This window comes from Buteo buteo, chromosome 2, assembly GCF_964188355.1.
Source record: "Buteo buteo chromosome 2, bButBut1.hap1.1, whole genome shotgun sequence".
NCBI classification, from domain to species: Eukaryota; Metazoa; Chordata; class Aves; order Accipitriformes; family Accipitridae; genus Buteo; species Buteo buteo.
In genome coordinates, this window is record NC_134172.1 from 9,810,826 (window position 1) to 9,830,015 (window position 19,190).

At 40.7% G+C, this 19,190-nt stretch overlaps 1 protein-coding gene across 4 annotated transcripts in view; it reads left to right on the forward strand.

Moving 5' to 3' along the window:
* The window catches only part of RBM33 (RNA binding motif protein 33), a 105,947-nt gene that overhangs the window by 78,353 nt on the left and 8,404 nt on the right, over window positions 1–19,190 (forward strand). For 2 of the 4 annotated variants that reach the window (XM_075045345.1, XM_075045364.1), the window contains exons 16-17: window positions 8,555–8,758; window positions 10,183–10,371. In XM_075045345.1, coding sequence (XP_074901446.1) covers window positions 8,555–8,758; window positions 10,183–10,371 — 393 coding nt within the window. The remainder of the gene's footprint in view (window positions 1–8,554; window positions 8,759–10,182; window positions 10,372–19,190) is intronic. The other 2 variants (XM_075045354.1, XM_075045373.1) reach the window with 2 other exon arrangements.

The following is a 19,190-nucleotide window of genomic DNA, read 5'->3' on the forward strand; positions in this document are numbered from 1 at the left end:
AGATTCTTGAGGTAGCCCTTCATCCAGCTCTGCAGCTCTACCAGTTGTGAGAAACAGCACAGGACCTCTCGCTACATACCATACTATTACTTTTTAAGAAGCAGGAGAATGACATTGTGGTTTATTCCTATCCCACTATTTGAAGGAGGCATGGATAATGTCTGTATTCTACCAGCAGCAGACTGAAGAAGCTGCAGAAACATGATATCTGAATGCCTAGATATCATGTTTGTCATTTAGAGAGTGTCAAAATGGGCAAGACCTTTGAAGCAGTAGTAATGTAAATGCTGTTGAAAAAGGACTCTGCCTGCCATAACCTGCAAGATTTGACTCTGGAATTATTTCACAAATGGACATAAATTTCTTAACTCCACCTAAAAAAAAACAAACCCAAACCACAACGCCCCCAAAATATGGATAAAAAAGGACGTTAGGGAACCCTGTTGTATTCTGATTATGAAAAAGACATAATATTTTCATGAAACATTTGAAAATGAGCAATAAACCCTCTCCTCCCAGACCTCCAGTGAGGATGGTCCCTATAGAGACAGAATATTTCATGGCTTGAGGGTAGTGAGGTGGTCTGTGTTTTGCTGTTTGGGGAATATTTGGTTACTGGGAAAATGAAATACAAGGGCATGTGTGGACACATTAGCAACTAGGGGGACTTAAGATGACAACCAAACCAGACATAGATAGTACTTTTTATGGGTGTGTAATAAAATCCTCAAAAGGGGGAAGAGATATCTACCTCAATTGAATTTAACTTTGCTGTGGATATCTTTGAACTGAAGTGCAATAAAGTATTTCCTGTTGTAGACTGCAGAACAGGTTTTTTCCTTTTCCTCAGGAGACTTTTAAATTGTATATTGAAGAAGTGTGCTGCTTCCTCCTGAACACCCTGAAAGCAAGGCATTTGGTATTGCTTGTCACTCTTGTTAAGTCTCAAAGGAGAGTTTTTCTGCCATCGTGTTACAGTGCAAAATTCATATTGATATGACGTTGGTGTTACAGAGTAACTAGTAACCCAGTTTCCTGATAGGAAATGACTAAAGGCAACTGCAACACCTTTAAAGTGCATTACAAAAAGAGCCTATTTTCAAATGAAAACTAATTGAATGTGATCTCAACTTGGGGGGGAAACATGCAGATTTGTCCAATTTAAATTGAAGTTACAAATGCCTTTGTTAAATGGTATTTCAGGTTTGACCTAGACTTAGATGTTTAGTACAGAGGTGTGGCTCTGAGTTGGGAGAATCCTGACACTGTAAGTGGTTGGGGAGGGAGGTAATATGGGTTGTCCATGTCAAGACTGTATGAGGAGTTTAGGGCAACACACCAGAGAGATTTGACTTGCCGTTAGTTTTAAGCTTCAAGGAACAGGAACTAGAAAAACTAGACATGACACAAGAAGGGACGTTGTACTGGCTTTCTGTGCTACAGCTCGTGTCCAGCTGAGAAGTGCTACTTAAGGAGCTTTGGGCTGTCAGAAGTTTTGAATTGCTGATATTTTCCAACAAGAGCTTTTCCTGTTGGTGATTTCTCTGCATGTCCAGTCTTCACTAAAATTCTCTGTACAAAAAGTTATCCCTGAGACTGGCAACTGAAAACGGAACCAGGAAACTGCTCAAAACCATGTTTATTGACATCTACATCAGGTATTTTGCAGACAGCAACATAAAAATGAAGGTACTTCTGCAAGTATTACACATATCCAGTCCAGAACCTTGATTTTGCTGTAGCTTTGACACAGAATTTATATTTTTTTCATAATGAACTGGTGGGTGGTTGTACTAGAGAAAACAGGCAGTCATGATTTGACATCTGATCAACTGTGTCCATCACTCCTGGTGAAACCAGTGTAGCACAGGTATGCCTAGGATTCTCCAACATCTCTTTGACCAGTTCTTCTCCGTGCCTTAGTTCTCCTCTCGGGCAGATGAGGAGATACTTAAGGTAAGAATTCTGTTAGTACATGGGATTAAATGGGATTAGCTGCTTTTTTTACAAGACATTTTCTTTTTTGCTGTTCTGACTTTTCATACACCATTAGGCACAGAAGAGAAGATAGTCATCACATCATGGCTCGCTGAAGCAGCTTAGCAGTGTCTTTTTATCACAGGAAGGGAACTGTTTCTGTATTTTATTTATTTGTTGCTTAGTCTGGGTGTTGTTGTTTGAGGTAAGCTTGCCCCATGCAAAAGTTTTAGGCTGGATAAAATAACCCATAATTCACTGGCCAGCACCAGATGTGTCTTTCTTCTGCTGTGAATGGGGAATGCTTTGGTGGTTCTACCACTTCTGTAGTCTGATGTAGCTTATTTCTGTGTGTACTTTGAGTCAAAACCGTACCATTAGTATGCCTTAAAACAGTTGTTAACGATGAGTTGTCTATTGATAGAGTGGTGTATTCTAGCCTGGCTGGAGAGCAGGTTTTTTAAATACTGCTATTCTTGAACTGAAAAAAAGACTTTTAAATGTCTTAAAAGGCCTTTAAAAAAAGGTCTCCAGGTGTTTCTTACTGGCATTTGACAGATTGAAAACAGATCTTCAACTCTTCAGAAACAGTGCTGGGTCATGTCATTTGGTTGTGGGATATTCGGCAAGTGATTAGACCTCCTGTTCCAAAGTCCCCAGTCTGTCAACTGGCTATATCAAAGTGGTAAAGCATTTGGAGTACCGGTTGAAGAGAAAGAGCTAATTATTAGGGTTTTGCCTTTAATACACGTTTCTGACAATTGTAGTGAGGAAATACTCATCTATATTAAATGATAGTCTTTCTTGCTCTACGTGGTTTTTGCTTTACTAGTTTTTTCTCTTCGTTACATGGGGATCACAGTTGTCTGTGTAGATGTCTGTCTTTTTTACTATAGTCAGTCATAGTATCAGTAAAATATAAGTTTACGTATGAAAACCCATGTAGCTGATGAATAGTAATTTCTCTTAGCCTTGAAGTGAAGATGAATTTAGTAACCTAAAGGATGGTTTTTTCCCCCTCGTGACTACTGTGATACTGTAGAGGTACTCATTCTAGAAATATTGACTTAAACGGTAACAGATGAAGGGTTTCTCCTTTCTTAAAGGAAATCAATTACAAGACATTTTTGGATTGAGATTTCCCTGCAAGATTTAAGCCTTCATCACGTTACAGAGAATTTTGAGTTACAGTGCATCTGAGAAAAGGTGAAAACATTTCGCTTCTCAGTGTTATTTTTACACAAATCAACCAGAGTTTATTTCCTTTAAGTGCTTTATCCAGCATGCGCATCCCTTTACTATTGGGTGATTTTGAATTAGCTTTATAAAGATTACATGGATAGACACAGCATTGTCGTAGTTAATAGAAACCTGTGCAGTGAGGTCTATGGGCTGCAAGATCACTAACAGTGCCAATGACAGTGAAGTATGGCCTTATCGAAAGGAGAATTCATAAGAGGCTGCCCTGGGACACTGCACCACTGTCCTTCTGTGTATCCTGACAATGTTATCTGTCCTCTCAGTACGGAGTATCAAATGTCTGTCATGAGTACAGAAATTAATTTAATGTCACCTGAAGACATGCAATTAATCTTTTAGAGGTTTTCATAATACCTTTACAGAAAGAGTTGCCAGTTTGGCGGATTTGGATTTTGGGGTTTAGCAGAAGATAAGGAAAATTAATTTTTCATCAGGGTTAATACAAGCTAGCAGGGCCACAAAGGCTGAGAAAAATGGTTTGGGAATTTGTCAAGTGTTGTCACTCTAGAATAATGCTGCTTAACGTCTGATAGGTGTAATCAAGAGTTGAGATTTCTATAGAGGGGGATTAATCAATTTGCTCACTACAGAATGCAAGTTGGTGATACCATTCCTTCATGGGGTTTAAGAATGAAAATAAGATTTGATCTGTCAAATTGCAAGCAGCTCTGACAGTATCAATAGGCATTTTTATCAGTACATTTTAAACCATTTGTTATAAATAAATTTGTCCTGCTAATGTTGGTGGCAAATAAACTTCATCTTCATTGTAAAACTGTCATAATGATTATGATAGAGTAGAGAGCTTCAGCTTGCTAAATTCAAGCAGTCCCTCATAAAATTCTGCTTTTAGAATTTGTGATCTCATTTTTGACAGAATGGTCTTTATGTTTCTCAAAACACAACACTGACTATATATATTTGTGTAGTGACAGAGTCTCACTATTGAAAAACAGCCTTGATAAGTATCAGGAAATCGGTTCTAAAATTCACGGCCACTGAATGGCGTAATTTCTCTTTTTTGTTAGTCCCATTTCAGATCAAACTGTGCAGACTCTTCCACAGTAGAAGTTTGAAAACCATTCACCATGTAGATCAAATCCTTTTGCCTTGTACTTTTGAGTTTTGTTTAATTACACACAGTATTTGAAATTAACTTGTCGTTTTGGCACCGCTAACAGTCTTGCAGTACTTGAAATTTGAAAGATAGTTTTTATACTTTCCCCTGAACAGAACTCCTGCCACTTAAAAAAAGGCATTTTCAGTACTCCAGAATTAACTGAATAATGGTAGTTTCATTCAAGAGAACTCTTTCCTGGCTACATGGTAGGAAGATAGACCTTTTCTAAAACTTGGAAATTCAGAGCTTGAAGGTCAGAATGCTTTGTAATATAGAAATTAAGCAGTAGACAACAACAGAAAAACTTTCTTCCTTTATTGGTTTGCAGACAAAGAATGGAAATTCACTTTTCTGCAGAGGACTTTAGAGGAAACTTACAGTATAAAATGAGAGCTTGTATCAATCTCAGGTCTCTATGGTGGACTGAGAAGTATTCTACCTGGTTTCAGCACTTTGTGCATCAAATTGTATGAGGCAGGCCATGATGATGAATAGATGCATCTCTGAAAAATTTAGTGTTGCCCTGTACATCCCAAAATGCTATAGAAGAAAAACCAGATTAAAATGTATTTTGACAAGAGAAGACTTAAAATTTCAAACATGTAGCAACAGAAGGAGGTATTAAATTTCAGGAGGGCAGAGATGTAGGCTAATAAAAAATTAGCAATATAGAAATTGTCTTCAGGAAAAGCAAAAGTTCATTTCAAATGAGCTAGAACTGAGACATTTTAAGTAGAAGAGGTGCTAGCAATTTAGCTTCTATGATTTAGACGTCATTTTGGGTAGCTTCTGCAAGGCAGCTTCAGTTCATTTACACGCTTGCCTGTAGCTTTGCTGTGTGTTTTGATTTACCTTCTGGGTTCCAGCTTATTCTATACCTCATGAGTAAAAATCAGGAGCCAACATATGTGCAGTCATCTTTAGTCATCTGTATTTTCCTCCAAATGTTAATGTTCCATATGAGCGTGTGACCTGTAAGTAATGTTCTGAGGTTTTATAGCTTTAAGCCCAGATCTTAAAGCTGTTTGTGGGTGTTTTGCTTGACTTAGTGGCTTCTTCAGGCATGTCAATGAAGAACTAATTGTCTTGCATAGAAGAAGTTTAAAGGATGATGGTAGCGGTGGGTCTAATTTGCCACTGAATACTACTACATATGCTGTTCATTTTGGCTTGGACAGTGCTTGTCCTTCCAGTGTCACGTCTTTAACCAGTGCAAAAGGAATTGGTGCTAAAATTTGTTATCTGAGGCTGTATCGGTTTGCTTGTTAGGCACGTAGTGACCTAGGAGTCATGTTTGGTTTTCTTTTTCTTAATAAAACCACCAGATTTTGTCTTCAGCTGAAGCCAGAGCTACCTGTAACGGGAAACAATGTATTGCTGGCTTTCAGGGAACACTGTTAGTCCTTGAGCACCAAGTCGCTCACTCAGGGACCTCTCTTGAGAAGTGGTGCTGCAGGTTCATCTCTGCTTCCCCTCTTCAAGTTGTTTCAAAAAGCAGTAGTTGTTCAGATCAGTAGTATAAAGAAAGGGTTTGACCCAGTTGCCCTTTCTTCCTTGTTGCCGCAACAAGCAGACCTCGCTTCGTTCCCTTTTCTTATCCTATGGACTTTCTTTATTGTTTTGTATAGGTTTTCTTATTTCTGAAATGTGTTAATTCATTAAGAAGTCCAGAGATGTTTCTACCTTTTCAGACTTTTGCAGGAGCATCATGCTAGCAGTGAAGCCCAAAGGTGGCATCTGAGACCCCAGCAGGGAACAAACCCCGTCAAATTTTTCAACAGTGTAAACCAAGGTTGTGTGTTTATGCCTTTGACTCTGTTATAGTTGTGTGTTTAGGTTATACAGTTTTATTTGGTGATAATTGGGCTTGGTAGTTAAATATTGGGTGGTTGTTGGCCATTCTAGCCTTTTATGGGAAATTATTGTTTGCTTTTGAAGTTTCAGTAATGAGCATATTCAGTGTGGGTTTGTACCTGAGGGCTTCACTCTCAGATGCTCCTATGTGCTGGGATTGCTTTTTGGTTTGGAAAGAAATGGTTGCAAATATTTATGGTTGTTTTTCACAGCAGGCAGTTAGCGGAGATTAGATTTTAACTCCCAATTATTGCGTTTAAATTCCTCCTAGAATTTTTTTGTTCCTTTTAGTTTCATCATCTTCCAGCTGCTGTAGGGTTGAATAAAAGAAATTATCTGATCAGGGCATAGGGCTTATGGTGATGCTGATATTGGAACTAATACTAAAATGAGGAGGATTTAATGCTTGTTTCCTGGTAAGGTTTTGTGTGCATACGTTTGGGTTTTTCAGGAGAGGGGGAGAGCTGTTGCTTTTATATTTTTGAGCAGTAATTGAAAAGAGACACTCTGAAGAGAAAGCTTTATAATTTCTCAGTAGTTACTGCTCTCAAAGGTTTATATACAGCATTTTCTGTGAGACTATGGAGACATTCAGTTTAGCAGAGAAAAAACTGTGATTAGAAGTGGAAAAACTAGATGCAGTTCTGTATTGCTTTCTTGCTTTGGACACTGTGGATGAAGGCCCTTAAGTGGGAAGAGCTTCAAGATTTTCCCTATGACAGATTGTGCTTTTGAAGTATAGACGGTGCAAGGGGCTGATGAAACTGATTTGCCTGGGATTTAAGTAGCTGCATTCTTGAGAAGTTGTTGCCTGCATATACTTGATAATACAGAGGACTTGATTTAGGAGTGTGAATCGTGAACTTGCAAACATGAGACTATCCTACATATCACCTGTACCAGACTATTTTTCTTCAAATGGTAGCGAAGAGACTTAGTAACCAATCCGCAGTAGGTGTTTCTTTATTTTTCGTTTAATCCTGGTAGAGAGGTAATGATTTATATTCTCAATCAAGACAGTCTTGGTCTTGGACCATGAACCTATTCCTTCTGCAGCCTTGTATTTTGTCTCCTTATCTGCAAAAAATGTGCCAGTTAGTATGAAACCCTCTGGTTCGTGACATATGTTACAGATGCAAAATGAGTTTTGATTTCTGAATACTTAAGGAAAGGGGGGGAAAAAAAAAAGCCCTATGTAAATAAAGATGTTTCCCCTCCCCCCCCGCCTCCCTTTAGATATGCCTTCTATTTGAGGGCTTTTGCAGGGTTACCTGAGGTTGGTTAGGGACTTGGATGAAGCCTTCCCCCTGCAGATATAATGTTCACTAGTATTTGAGTTCTAAAGTTGGAGTCCAGTCAAGGTATATATATTGCTGTTGAAACCATGTAATAATATGATGCACTTTATAGATGCAAAAGTACTTGATCTTTTATTGGGCTTTGCTGTCTCTTGCTCCACGGAATGTTTTTCAGTGATTGATCTGATCTGGACAGCAGGACACAAATTCAAGAACCACTCGTCTGTTTGTAAAAGAACCTGAACTGCTTGAGTAGAGGCAGTGGAAGGGAATAATTTCTGTCTTAGTGCTTTCAGCTTATGCTTTTACTGTGCTTGATTGCACTGCGAGATATAGTGCAAAGAGATACATTGGATGAGAGAGGCACTGAGGTGGTGTTGTGTTGTGCTTGTGATTATAAATATATATAATAAGAGCTTAATAAAAAAAAACAAACAAACAAAACCCTTGGGGAAGAACTGTTCCAAGTATGGACAGTGTTTGAGGAAGGAGACTGCTTAAAAGGCTGCTGGTATAGAAGTTGGCAGAATAAGTACATGCTTCAAAACAAATACCAGTTTTTAACTAAAGAGAAGTTGGAGTTTTAAAGATGAGCAGAGTATTTGCCTGGTTGTTGTAGCCTTCACAGTTCTTTGCTCCTTCTCCTGCAATGTGTATGTCTCTCTTTAAAAAAAAAAAAAAAAAAAAGTAATAAAAAAATAACACACACTAGTTCACATGTACCCCTGGAAGGAAGAAAGATTTGGAAAGAGAAGTGAAAACACCTTGCTTCTTTGTATATGAAAAGACATTATTGAACATTGTGATTATAATAAAGTCTGAACAAAGTGAACTGTTCTTCAGATGCCGTGGATTTATTTTAGGCTGAAGCACAATTTCCAAGCTGAGCCCTTGCACACGCCTGCCACAGCCGCCGGTTCGCTTTAGCGGGCAAACCGCTGGGTGTTCTCTGTGCACTGAGCGAGCTAGATGTGGCAGGAGGCTGCTCAGGGCGAGGGTTTGCAGTGCCTGGACATTGAGCCGCCTGTTGTGTTGTTGATTTCAGCAGGGGGGAGAGGATGCTGGCTTTTTTCACCCAGAGGGCCAGCCCCAGCGGCCTCAACAACCCCTGGAGCCGAAACAGCAGCCAGTGCGGAAGGTCACATTGACAAAGGGAATGCAACAGCAGCAGCACCAACAGCAGGCACAGATCCATTCACCAGCTCCTCAAGGAGTCAAAAACATCCAGGGAATCCATCAACCTAAAAAGGTGATTTTTAGATGCGTATTGCTGCTAGAAGTTTTACTGTCTAGCTGTGTTGCTCTATTAATAACTAGCATTCTGTTTGCCAATTGCTAGCGCAGGGCTGCATGACCCAGGAGATGCATAATTGCATACAAAGCTTTTAATCTAGAGAGACCTGTTTGTACCCAGCACAGACTGGAGATGCCTGCAGGTTGTTTCGTCTGCTGACTTTCTGGCCAGCACAGTACTCCCTGGGGAAATGCTTGCGTCCCGAGATAGCTACCGTAGGAGATAGTATCCAATGTGCTTTCTGGCTTTAAAACCAAGAGTTTTTCTGAAGTTGTGCTTAAGCTTTTATTCTGGCTGTTTCCTACATATGTAGGAGCATACAGCGACTGTTTCAGGATGCTCTTTGGTCAATCCTCAAAGTTGGTATCACTCAAAACAGTTAGTGATCTTGTAACTTGATTTTTGCACTGATCACACACTGGGAGGAGGCAGGGAGACTGTTCAGGTGGCAGTGGCATGTGCCTTCTCTGCATTTGCAAACTGGCACACTCTCTGAAAATAGCTGGTATTTTGGCTTTTAAGTTAGTTCTTGGTTTTGAACTGTTGGCCATAATCTTCCTGCAAAGATAAAGTTTCCTTGCTGATACGGAGAGATGTGAAGAGTTGTTACCCTCCATAGGCTTTCCAAGTAGGAATCAAGAAACCATGTTGAGTGTTAACTCAATGTTAAGTGTTAACTCTGTGTAATGTTTGTTACTCTGTTTCATTGTTATTTTTCCTCTCTCCAACTGCTCAACCTTTAATTTACAAGAATTAAATCCACACATTTCCTGCTCAAGAGGATACTGTTATGCCAGATCCTACAGGATTTGGGGGAAAGGAACTTTGAAAAAAGTTGTGTTAAAGTTATTTAGCATATGCAAGTACTCCATCCTGGTACCAGACCAAGAGTTGGTAGCAACACAGACTGGAGGTGCTTGAAGCAGTTTGCTGGTCTTGTGGGTACGTTAAATTTACCTGTGGGTTGAGAAGAGGAAATGGAGAGGAATCACTGGTTGGTTTTTTTGGCCAGACTCAAAATATGGGAGCTGAACACCTGCTGCTAATGTGATCAGAATTGAAAACTAGGTTATATATTTTGGTCTGAGACCCTGCACTGCTTGATCGATCTGTGCTAAAGCTGAGGCTTTTAGCCTCAATGCAATATATATAACTCAATATATAACTTGCTATCCTTCTAGAAGAGGTTTGTATAAGCAGTGGATGAATATGTTAATGTGGCCTTTCAAATCAGCAAACAGCAACAAGCTGTTTTAAATCAGTGCATACTTTAATCAAGTCTTTTAGGTAAATGGCCAACTTTTATATCGTCTGTCAGATGCAGTGAGCAGAAGCACTAGGTAAGTAAATCAAAATACTGTTACTTTTGTTGTTGGCAGGTCATTATGCACGGCAGAGGCAGAGGAGTAGCAGGCCAGATGGGCCGAGGACGCTTGATGCCAAATAAACAGAACCTGCGAGTGGTGGAGTGCAAACCTCAGCCCTGTATTGTGTCAGTTGAAGGGCTTTCTTCATCAACTACTGATGTCCAACTGAAAAACCTGCTGATGTCAGTGGGACCCATTCAGGTAGGTCAACCTCGGTTTATCATTTTTGTGCCAAAAGGCTTTCATTCCGGAAAGCTCAATTAATTCCCTGACACTAAATACAATGTGTGTTTATTGGTAATTTATGTTTGAAGGCACCCCCACCCACACATGCTACACCTGGTAGCAAAGACAAGCACGTGATGATATTGCGGCATGGGAGGTACGGTAGGATTTTGCTAACAATCACATTCCTGCTGTAAAAGAGTCTCCTTCATTTTGGAGTTCCTGTGCTCTCTCTGTTATTTTCTTAGACAATACAAGCCTGTCCACTCTGTGAGGTTGTTAAAGCCAAATGCTCATATCAAAGCAAATGTATTTTTGGTTGCCGTCCTTTTCTTATTGTTGACTCACACCTACCCTTTTTTTTGATATTTACCTTTTACTGTCACTGCAGTCCTGGGGTAAGAGCACTTAATGACTGCTGCCCAGTGGAGATTTTGTACCATGTAGCACCATCTACTTTTTCAGATGAAAACACGGTCTTCTTTGAAGGATTTTATTTATCCTTTTTTTTTTTTTTTTTTTTGAAGGTTCTCTTTAGGAGGGGCCTGTGAGCAAGGTTATACACACACACTGGTATATCTACTGTGAAGCTGTGTAAACTGCCTCCTGGAACTGATGTATCGGTTAAACTGACTTTAGGAAAACAGGAGGTTTTCAAAGCACTGAAGGGCTTAGGAGGCCCTCTCTGACTTATTGTTATTACATTTGAAAATATCAGTCAATGAATAATGAAACATACAGATGAGGACAATTTTTTTTCCCTGATTTTTTTCAGTTTTGAGTGCTCCTTTTGACAGGATCAGCTTTTTCGGACAAATGCAATGCATGAATTGGAGCTATTGTATGAGATTTCTCTATTAGTGGGATCAGCTCTCTGTGGCTAAACACAGTGCACTGTTAAAGATGTACACTCTGCCTGACTTCTTCCCAATTTAGTAAAGGGAATAATGCTGAATTATTTATGTTGTCAATTCAGAGACGTTTAATTTGTTTGTGAAAGCAAAAATACTCTCACAAAATACTTTGTCCTTTCATGTTCTGTAGTACTCTAGGAAGTTATTCACGCAGTTCCAAAGCACGTTTATTCAGTGTTTACTTGCTAAATCTTGCATGAGAATATTAGAAGGAGATTAATAGAAACCCTGCTAGAAAATACTCACAATTGAGAGAAGTTATTGCAAATGTGCTAAAAGATTTATTCAGGACTTGCTGTTTCATAGCAGACTCCAAACTCTGGTGTATCAATTCAATGTCACAGACCAATTTAGAAGGATGCACTTATAGGAAAAAACCCAACTACTAGTTTTCTAGTGGGTTTTGATACATACCTGTGCCCTGCAGAACTTGTATTCTTGCAGCAGCATCAGCTGTACCTTTGGAAATTATGGTTTCTAAATCATCATCTATTTTCACCTTATCAGAGAGATAGAAGTAGTACTTGAAAGAGATGCTTGAATTTAGTGAATGATGCAGAAGGCTTTTGTGCTAATTCTGCACTTGAATTTCAAGTCTGACTTGTAAAAGGCAAAAATTTCCTGGCTTGTTTGAGACTGAATGATGTTTCACAAGCGTGGATAGTGAGATGTGCAGGGGAGAAGTGATCCTTTTGTAGGAAGAATATGAGACTGGTGCCACCGTATGCAATATTTAGCTTTTGGGGGTTGGGGGGTCTTTTTATGGTACCATGAGAAGTGGTACCACAGAAGTGTTAACACACCAAATGAGGGAGAGGCAGCAGCAATTTTAGGTGCCTTGTCTTAGAAGAACTGAAAACAAAATGTTTTGTCCCTGTTCACAGCAATCAGTTTTATACAGATGGTGCTAGATTTTCGGAGGTCAATATCCTGAAGTGCATGAGTGGATTTTCTTGTGGATGTAAATTAATGTTTTTACTAGTGTTTGTGCTCAGTGCTGTACAAAATCCCCTGCAACTGGCAATGGTCAGGAGTCTCTGATAGTGAAGGGATACTCGGTTACTTCCTCATTCGTCCTTTAAAATGCATTTCATATAAGTGACTTGCAATGAAATTGTGCAGAAGTGAGCCACCGAATAGAGCAGAGTAGTGAACGGAAGGGCTTCTTGCCGTGCAGACTCTGGCGGGGTTTCATGTGTGAGGACAGTATGTGAGAGAGGCAAGGACGGGTCATGGCCATGACCAGAGCGAAGAGATCTCTGGTACTACAGAACTCTGATCTTCTTAAGATGAAGTGTTGCAGCTTGATGAACTGAAATAGGAGGGATTTGGGGAGATGGTTATTGTGACAAAACAGCAAGGTGAGAAATTCTAGCTGCTTTTTTGGAAATTAAGCTAGACACCCAGGTTTTTAGCTGCTTCAGATGGCGTTCAAGAGATAGTAAGAGGAAGGAAAGGTGAGTCAGTTGTAGCTGACTCCATCTTTAAGATGTAGACTATCCTGTGTTTAGCTGTTGACTATTCAGCAAAACTTTCCTTAATGAACTGAACTCTGAGCTACTGGTTTCTTGATTTTTTACTTGTCTTGGAAGGGAAATGTGTGTGTCAAACTCATGCTTACTTTTTGCAATTGTAAAAAAAATTTCAAATCTGAATCAGAACTTAAGGATTTATCTTCCTGCCTGGATAGTGCTTGAAATGACGTGTGCCAATTATCCAACACCCAAAGCCCTGGTTAAAGGTAAAGATTCCCCAACGGTAGGACATATGCCTCGAATGGTAAGTAAGCATCTTGCTTCAAAGCAGCGTGCAAATGCAGCTCATAAATTTGAATATTGCCTCTTGTGTATCAATTTCTGCTGCAGTCAAGACATGAGCATGGGAATGGCTGTACTGAGGCATAGCTCCCAGATCTCTCTGTTTTTTGACAAAGAATAAATCATGAACACTCGTGCCACCTGGTACAGGACCTCTGCTTATCCTGCACCTTCCAATAGTGGTGCATCTGTAGAGCAGTTGATCCCACACCAGCTCCTATTTTCAAATATATAGTTTGGCTCCTGATTTTGTTGCAGTGTGCTTATCCTGCATGTGTTTTCTCAGGAAGAGGATCTTTGCTGGCATAAGAGAAGTTTTAATGTATTTATGGAAAAAGTCTATAATTTCTAAATTGAGTGAATGACGAGGAAGAAATCACTTTGTTTTTCTGGTTACAATAGGGTTGGATTCGTATTTTAGGAAGGGAAGTTGACAACTCCCCTCAATTTATGACGTTCAGTGCTCCTAGCTTTGCCATCAGCTTGCATTGAGGTGGTGGTTCTGTGAATCAGGGTTTGGGAATAGCTGGGCATGCATAAGAGAAGATGAAGGAGACTTTTACAGTTGAAGTTGGAAATTCATCATTTTTTCCCTTCCATACCCTAGAAATGGAGAAAATTATCTTTTCCCATATATCAGCTTTGAAATACCCTCTATTGCCTAATCACTGAAGACTCTTTAATTCTCATCCTTGCTTCATTAAAGCTGCTCTTTTATTAACATAGGAGAAAAAAATACCATTAAGATTCTCAAGCTACTGAATAGAAGAAAATCTTTGGGGCTCCAGGAACAGCCCCTCAGTCATAGCTGTATTTTACAACTCAAACATGATTAAATTAGCAGGAGAAGTGCTTCCTTTCAACATAGTTTGCTGTCAGACTCTTTCTGGAGAGGATAAGCTTTCAGGTACAAATAATATACCTGCAGTAAAATCTGAGTGCTGAATCTAAAATAATTACATGCTATAAATAAAATTATGCATTCAAAAGTGTTGGAAAGTACAGAAGATTTCTGAGCACACCACCAAAATAGAGTCTCCTGGGGACTGTGCTGGAGCAGTGACATTCAATACACATCCATCCAGAACAACTTGCTAAAGTAGATTACTAATAAGTTGCAAAGGTCATGAAAAACCCAGCACATTTCTTTGATACTCTTGAATCTACGTTTAATGTTTTTGCTGTCTAAAGATGCTTGTGTTCAGCTAGTCATTGCCACCTTCAGATTATTTTTTTTTTTTTGTATGGTGGCAAGTAGAGGGGATCATTTGCTAGATCTCCAGATAATTTGAGTACTGAGTGATTGTTCTGTGGTGGTGTTCTGTAATTATCTGTAATCATATTTTCTTACATCAAATGGTTGCAAACATAAAACATCAGTGCAGGATCTCAGTATTGCTTTGTGAAGATTTAAGATCATAAATTCTGATGTTAAAAAAAAAAAAAGGAAAAAGAAATACTCAAACGCCAGTGTTTTATATCAGAGGTGATGAGAATGGTGCGATTGTAGGTGTATTTTGAGTAGTTGTAGAAATACGAGTTTTACTCTGATAAGGTAGTAATTTCTTTTCTGGTCCCAGAAGGGGAAAAACAGTTGCCATGTTGATGTGCTTCTCTTCACTTTTTTTAGAGTGACAGTGCTACCTAGTGCTCAGTTAGGGTAAAGGCAGCTCTCCGCACGGACACTGTATTCAAAATTGCTGAATTTGTCTTTAGTTTAAAGACGTATTGGTGGAAATGACAGGCGCACGTGGAGGAGCGCACCCAGAACGTGGGTGCTCCTGCAGATGAGCAGCACGGTTCTCTGTGTGCCATGGCGCATGCGGCGTGTAGGGCTGGCGTGGTGACCTGTGTGGTCTTCCTGCCTGTAAAAACGTCTTCGGCTGTTGCAGAAGCTGTGGGAGAAAACATGGGCAGTCCTGCTCCGGCCGTGGGGCAGGGGGAAGAGAAGAGCAGCTTCGTCATGAGCCTGCCCGGTTTGGCCCTGCTGTACAGTGGTGTGAGAGCTACAGATGCCCATCTCGGTGACAGAAGATCCTTTCTTCTCATCTCGTCTTGCATAAGGAGATGGAAAGCTGAGTGTTTTTAAAGGCGGATAGTAGGAAGTCAAAGGTGGCAGAAAAGCAGGAAGGAGGGACAGGAGGTGGAAGAGATCAGTTGCAACAGCTGAGGATAATAAATACATTCTGTCCCAGCCTCTATGCCTGTTGGTAGTGGCTAGGAAATGTTGCTTCCAGCAAAGATGCTTCAGGTGTCAGGAGGCTGCAAGGATAATAAAAATGTGTCTGCATTTATTGATGGGAGGGAAGAATAAACAGAATCCCATCTTTCTTTCAGAAAGTGCCTGCTGTGCTGCTGTTCGACTTGTTGCAGAGCAGGTTGGATCACACACTTGGAGATGATGTTGGTTAGGAGAGTTTATACTTTTTTTGCAGACACCCTTTTTTAGCAGCTTCGTATGGACTGCCACTCCTAATCCCAAACTCACCGATGAACTGAATGTGCGGTCTATTAGGTAGTCCATTTACTTCAGTGAAAGAAATTAAGTAAAGGAGGAAACTTTTATTTCCCATGTGTCTCCTATAATTGAAATGAGTGCTTGCTCCAGTCTCACTCCTACCTGCTTGGTTTCCATCTCCCAGTGCTCTGTTATCTCCCTTTTAACTTCTTCTTCTCTGTGTAACCTCTGACAGTTTTGGTGTCAAAGATGTTTGCTTTCTGCGAGCCATCTCTTTTCTTCCTACTCATGGATGTCCTGCTGTTTGTCTCAAGGTTCTTTGTTTTGCAGTGAAGTTTAGCTTATTGTGCTGCTAATATCATATAGGCTATTTCAATATTATTTTCACTGATATTGTACAAGCATAGATTTAATTAGAGAACATGTGTAAAGGAGAAGTTTGAGGGCACTGTAGGTCTGCAAGCCTAAAGAAATGTCTGCAGAGGGCATGGTCCTTTTATGATATTCATGCTTTAGTCACTGGTAATAGTTCAGTTGCAGAAAAAGCTACAGCTGCTGATTACTTTTTTTTTAAGTTGTTGAATTAAATAGTATGTTGTTAAACGGTTTGTAGGCAAACTCTCAATCAAAAGCATGAGCGATGATGAAGTATTGGTTTTGTTGCATTTTCCATTCAACACAAGATCTGCATTTTCCTGTGGCAGTGCCTTAGGAAGCAGAAAAAGGAGATAATCAAGATCCGTATGAGCTCTGTGCTGCCTAAATCCTTTCCATACAAAATATTCCTCCTCAACCCAAACCAGTTTTTTATTTTTAATGCTGGGAATATGTCAGAACGTAATCTCTGTTCTCCAGAGTCAGATGGGAACATGCCTAGAATACCTCTGATCTCAGGTTGGTCTCGGAAGGTGCTTTACGGTAGATCTGTACACCCGAATCTGTAAAGTCGCCAGTCATTTGAAATCCCTTGGAAATTTTTGTATGTATTGTCAATCCTTTACACCTGAGTGGATCCGGGAAGGGTTTTTCATCCTCTGGTGAGTGTCTGACTAGGTCAACTTAAAAAGAAGATGTGAATGAAGTTGTTTTCTCAGAGCTGTGACGTTTGGGAGGATTGTGGTTGTTTCAGTTTAGGGATTCATGATAGAAGGAGATTCTAGTGGAGCACAGTGTGGCAACAGGGAAATCTCCTGTGGGGGAAGTCTGAGTGTCCTCCTGTTAAATGCTCGGTAGAACCAGCCCGTCTCCAGAGGCAGTGCTGCGTGGCCGGTTGTTCTCTGCCTCCCCCGACTGGCCTTTCAAAATCAGTATGTTATGGAATAGTACTAAATTCAGATCAAATTCCTAATGAGGTATGATACTTTGGGAAAGATAGACTCTTATTTTTGTCATTATAACAGAGGTCATAAGACTAAGGATTCCTTTAGTGTTACACATTCTTTGAAAATGAGAGAACAGCTGTCATTAGTACTATGTGAAGGCCTGTCTGATGCTTTTAGCTTCTTTATGATACTACCTTAGGTCTAAAACCAACACACTGAATTACTTTTTCAGAAACATGTATTGCGTTTACATGGCAAAGTTTTGGTAGCGGAGGGGGCTACAGCGGTGGCTTCTGTGAGAAGCTGCTAGAAGCTTCCCCTACATCCGACAGAGCCAAGGCCAGCCGGCTCCGAGATGGACCCGCCACTGGCCAAGGTCGAGCCCATCAGCGATAGTGGCAGTGCCTCTGGGATAACAGATTTAAGAAGGAAAAAAAGTTGCTGTGGCAGTAGCCAGAGAGAGGAGTGAGAAGATGCGAGAGAACCAACCCTGCAGACCCCAAGGTCAGTGAAGAAGGAGGAGGAGGAGAGGTGCTCCAGGCGCCGGAGCAGAGATTCCCCTGCAGCCCGTGGGGAAGACCATGGTGAGGCAGGCTGTCCCCCTGCAGCCCAGGGAGCTCCACGGGGGAGCAGATCTCCACCTGCAGCCCATGCAGGACCCCACGCCGGAGCAGGTGGGTGCCCGAAGGAGGCTGTGGCGCCGTGGGAAGCCCGCGCTGGAGCAGGCTCCTGGCAGGACCTGTGGACCCATGGAGAGAGGAGCCCACGCTGGAGCAGGTTTTCTGGCAGGACTTGTGACCCCGCGGGGGACCCACACTGGAGCAGTCTGTGCTTGAAGGACTGCAGCCCGTGGGAAGGACCCACGTTGGAGAAGTTCATGGAGAACTGTCTCCCATGGGAGACGCCCCACACTGGAGCAGGGGACGAGTGAGGAGTCCTGCCTCTGAGGAGGAAGGAGCAGCAGAGACAAGGTGTGATGAACTGACCACAACCCCCATTCCCCGTCCCCCTGAGCTGCTGGGGGCAGGGGAGTAGGTAGGGAATTCAAGAGTGAAGCTGTGCCTGGGAAGAAGGAAGGGGTGGGGGGAAGGTGTTTTTAAGATCTGGTGTTATTCCTCGTTATCGTACTCTGATTTGATTGGCAATAAATTAATTTCCCTGAGTTGAGTCTGTTTTGCCCATGACAGTAATTGGTGAGTGATGTCTCCCTGTCCTTATCTCGACCCATGAGCCTTTTGTTATATTTTCTCTCCCCTGTCCAGCTGAAGAGGGCGAGTGATAGAGTGGCTTTGGTGGGCACCCGGCATTCAGCCGGAGTCAAGCCATCACAAAATGCCATTAGTCTGTGGTGCTCACTGTATCTGAACATTACTGAAAGAAGTATTTAATAGAGATTTGAACATGTCTGTCTTTAACAAATAGTTATGCATTTAGTAGGACATTACTCAAGCCTTAGAGTACAAACCAGAAGTCATCTAGATTTCTTAAGGAACAAAAACAACTTACCCCCAATAGGATGCAAGACATTTGTGTTGTGACACTCGCCTATCAGCCATAGGACTAGCTGTTAAGGACTTGAACTTGGAACAGGTCACTGGCATGGTCCCCAATAACAATCCTTGTGGTATTTGTAGAAATGTGGTGTTGCAGGAGGGCTAGTACTTCTCAGGAAGGACTGGTATTTTTGCAGAGACTTCCTGTAGGTCCGTTTGGCTTTGTTGGTTCAAATGATGGACAAAACCTTTTCTGAGCAAACTAGAATTTTGTAAATCTTGCCCACGTGAACCATTGTCAAGCAGAAATATTTTCTTCAGGATTAAAAATTGTTGTGCTTCCTACTACCTGTCACACACTGAGGATTGATTTTTTTAAAAATTTTTTTTCCTCTCAGTTCTGTATTTTTTTCTCACCTTACTTTGGTGGTGATCTTCCCAGCCTCTTGCTGTTATAGTTAGCTCTTGCTTCAAGGCTTCTTGTATGGTGATTTGTAGGAGAGACATCTGTAATGTCATGCTTCACATAGAAGTTTTAGCAGCCGTTGAGGTTGGTAGTCCAAAAATAAGACTTAACTGCTTCCTTTAAAATCATGTAGTTTCTCTTCACGATATTAGATATTAAGTAAAATAAACCCTCATCTCTGAACATGTAGTAATTTCAAATAAATGTCATTAACTTCAAAAGTAAACAAAGTCAGTAGATAAAAATGTACAAATATTAGATTAGTTACATAGAGAATCATGCAAGAAGAGCTTTTGTTCAGTGAAACTTTTGTTTAACTTGTTAT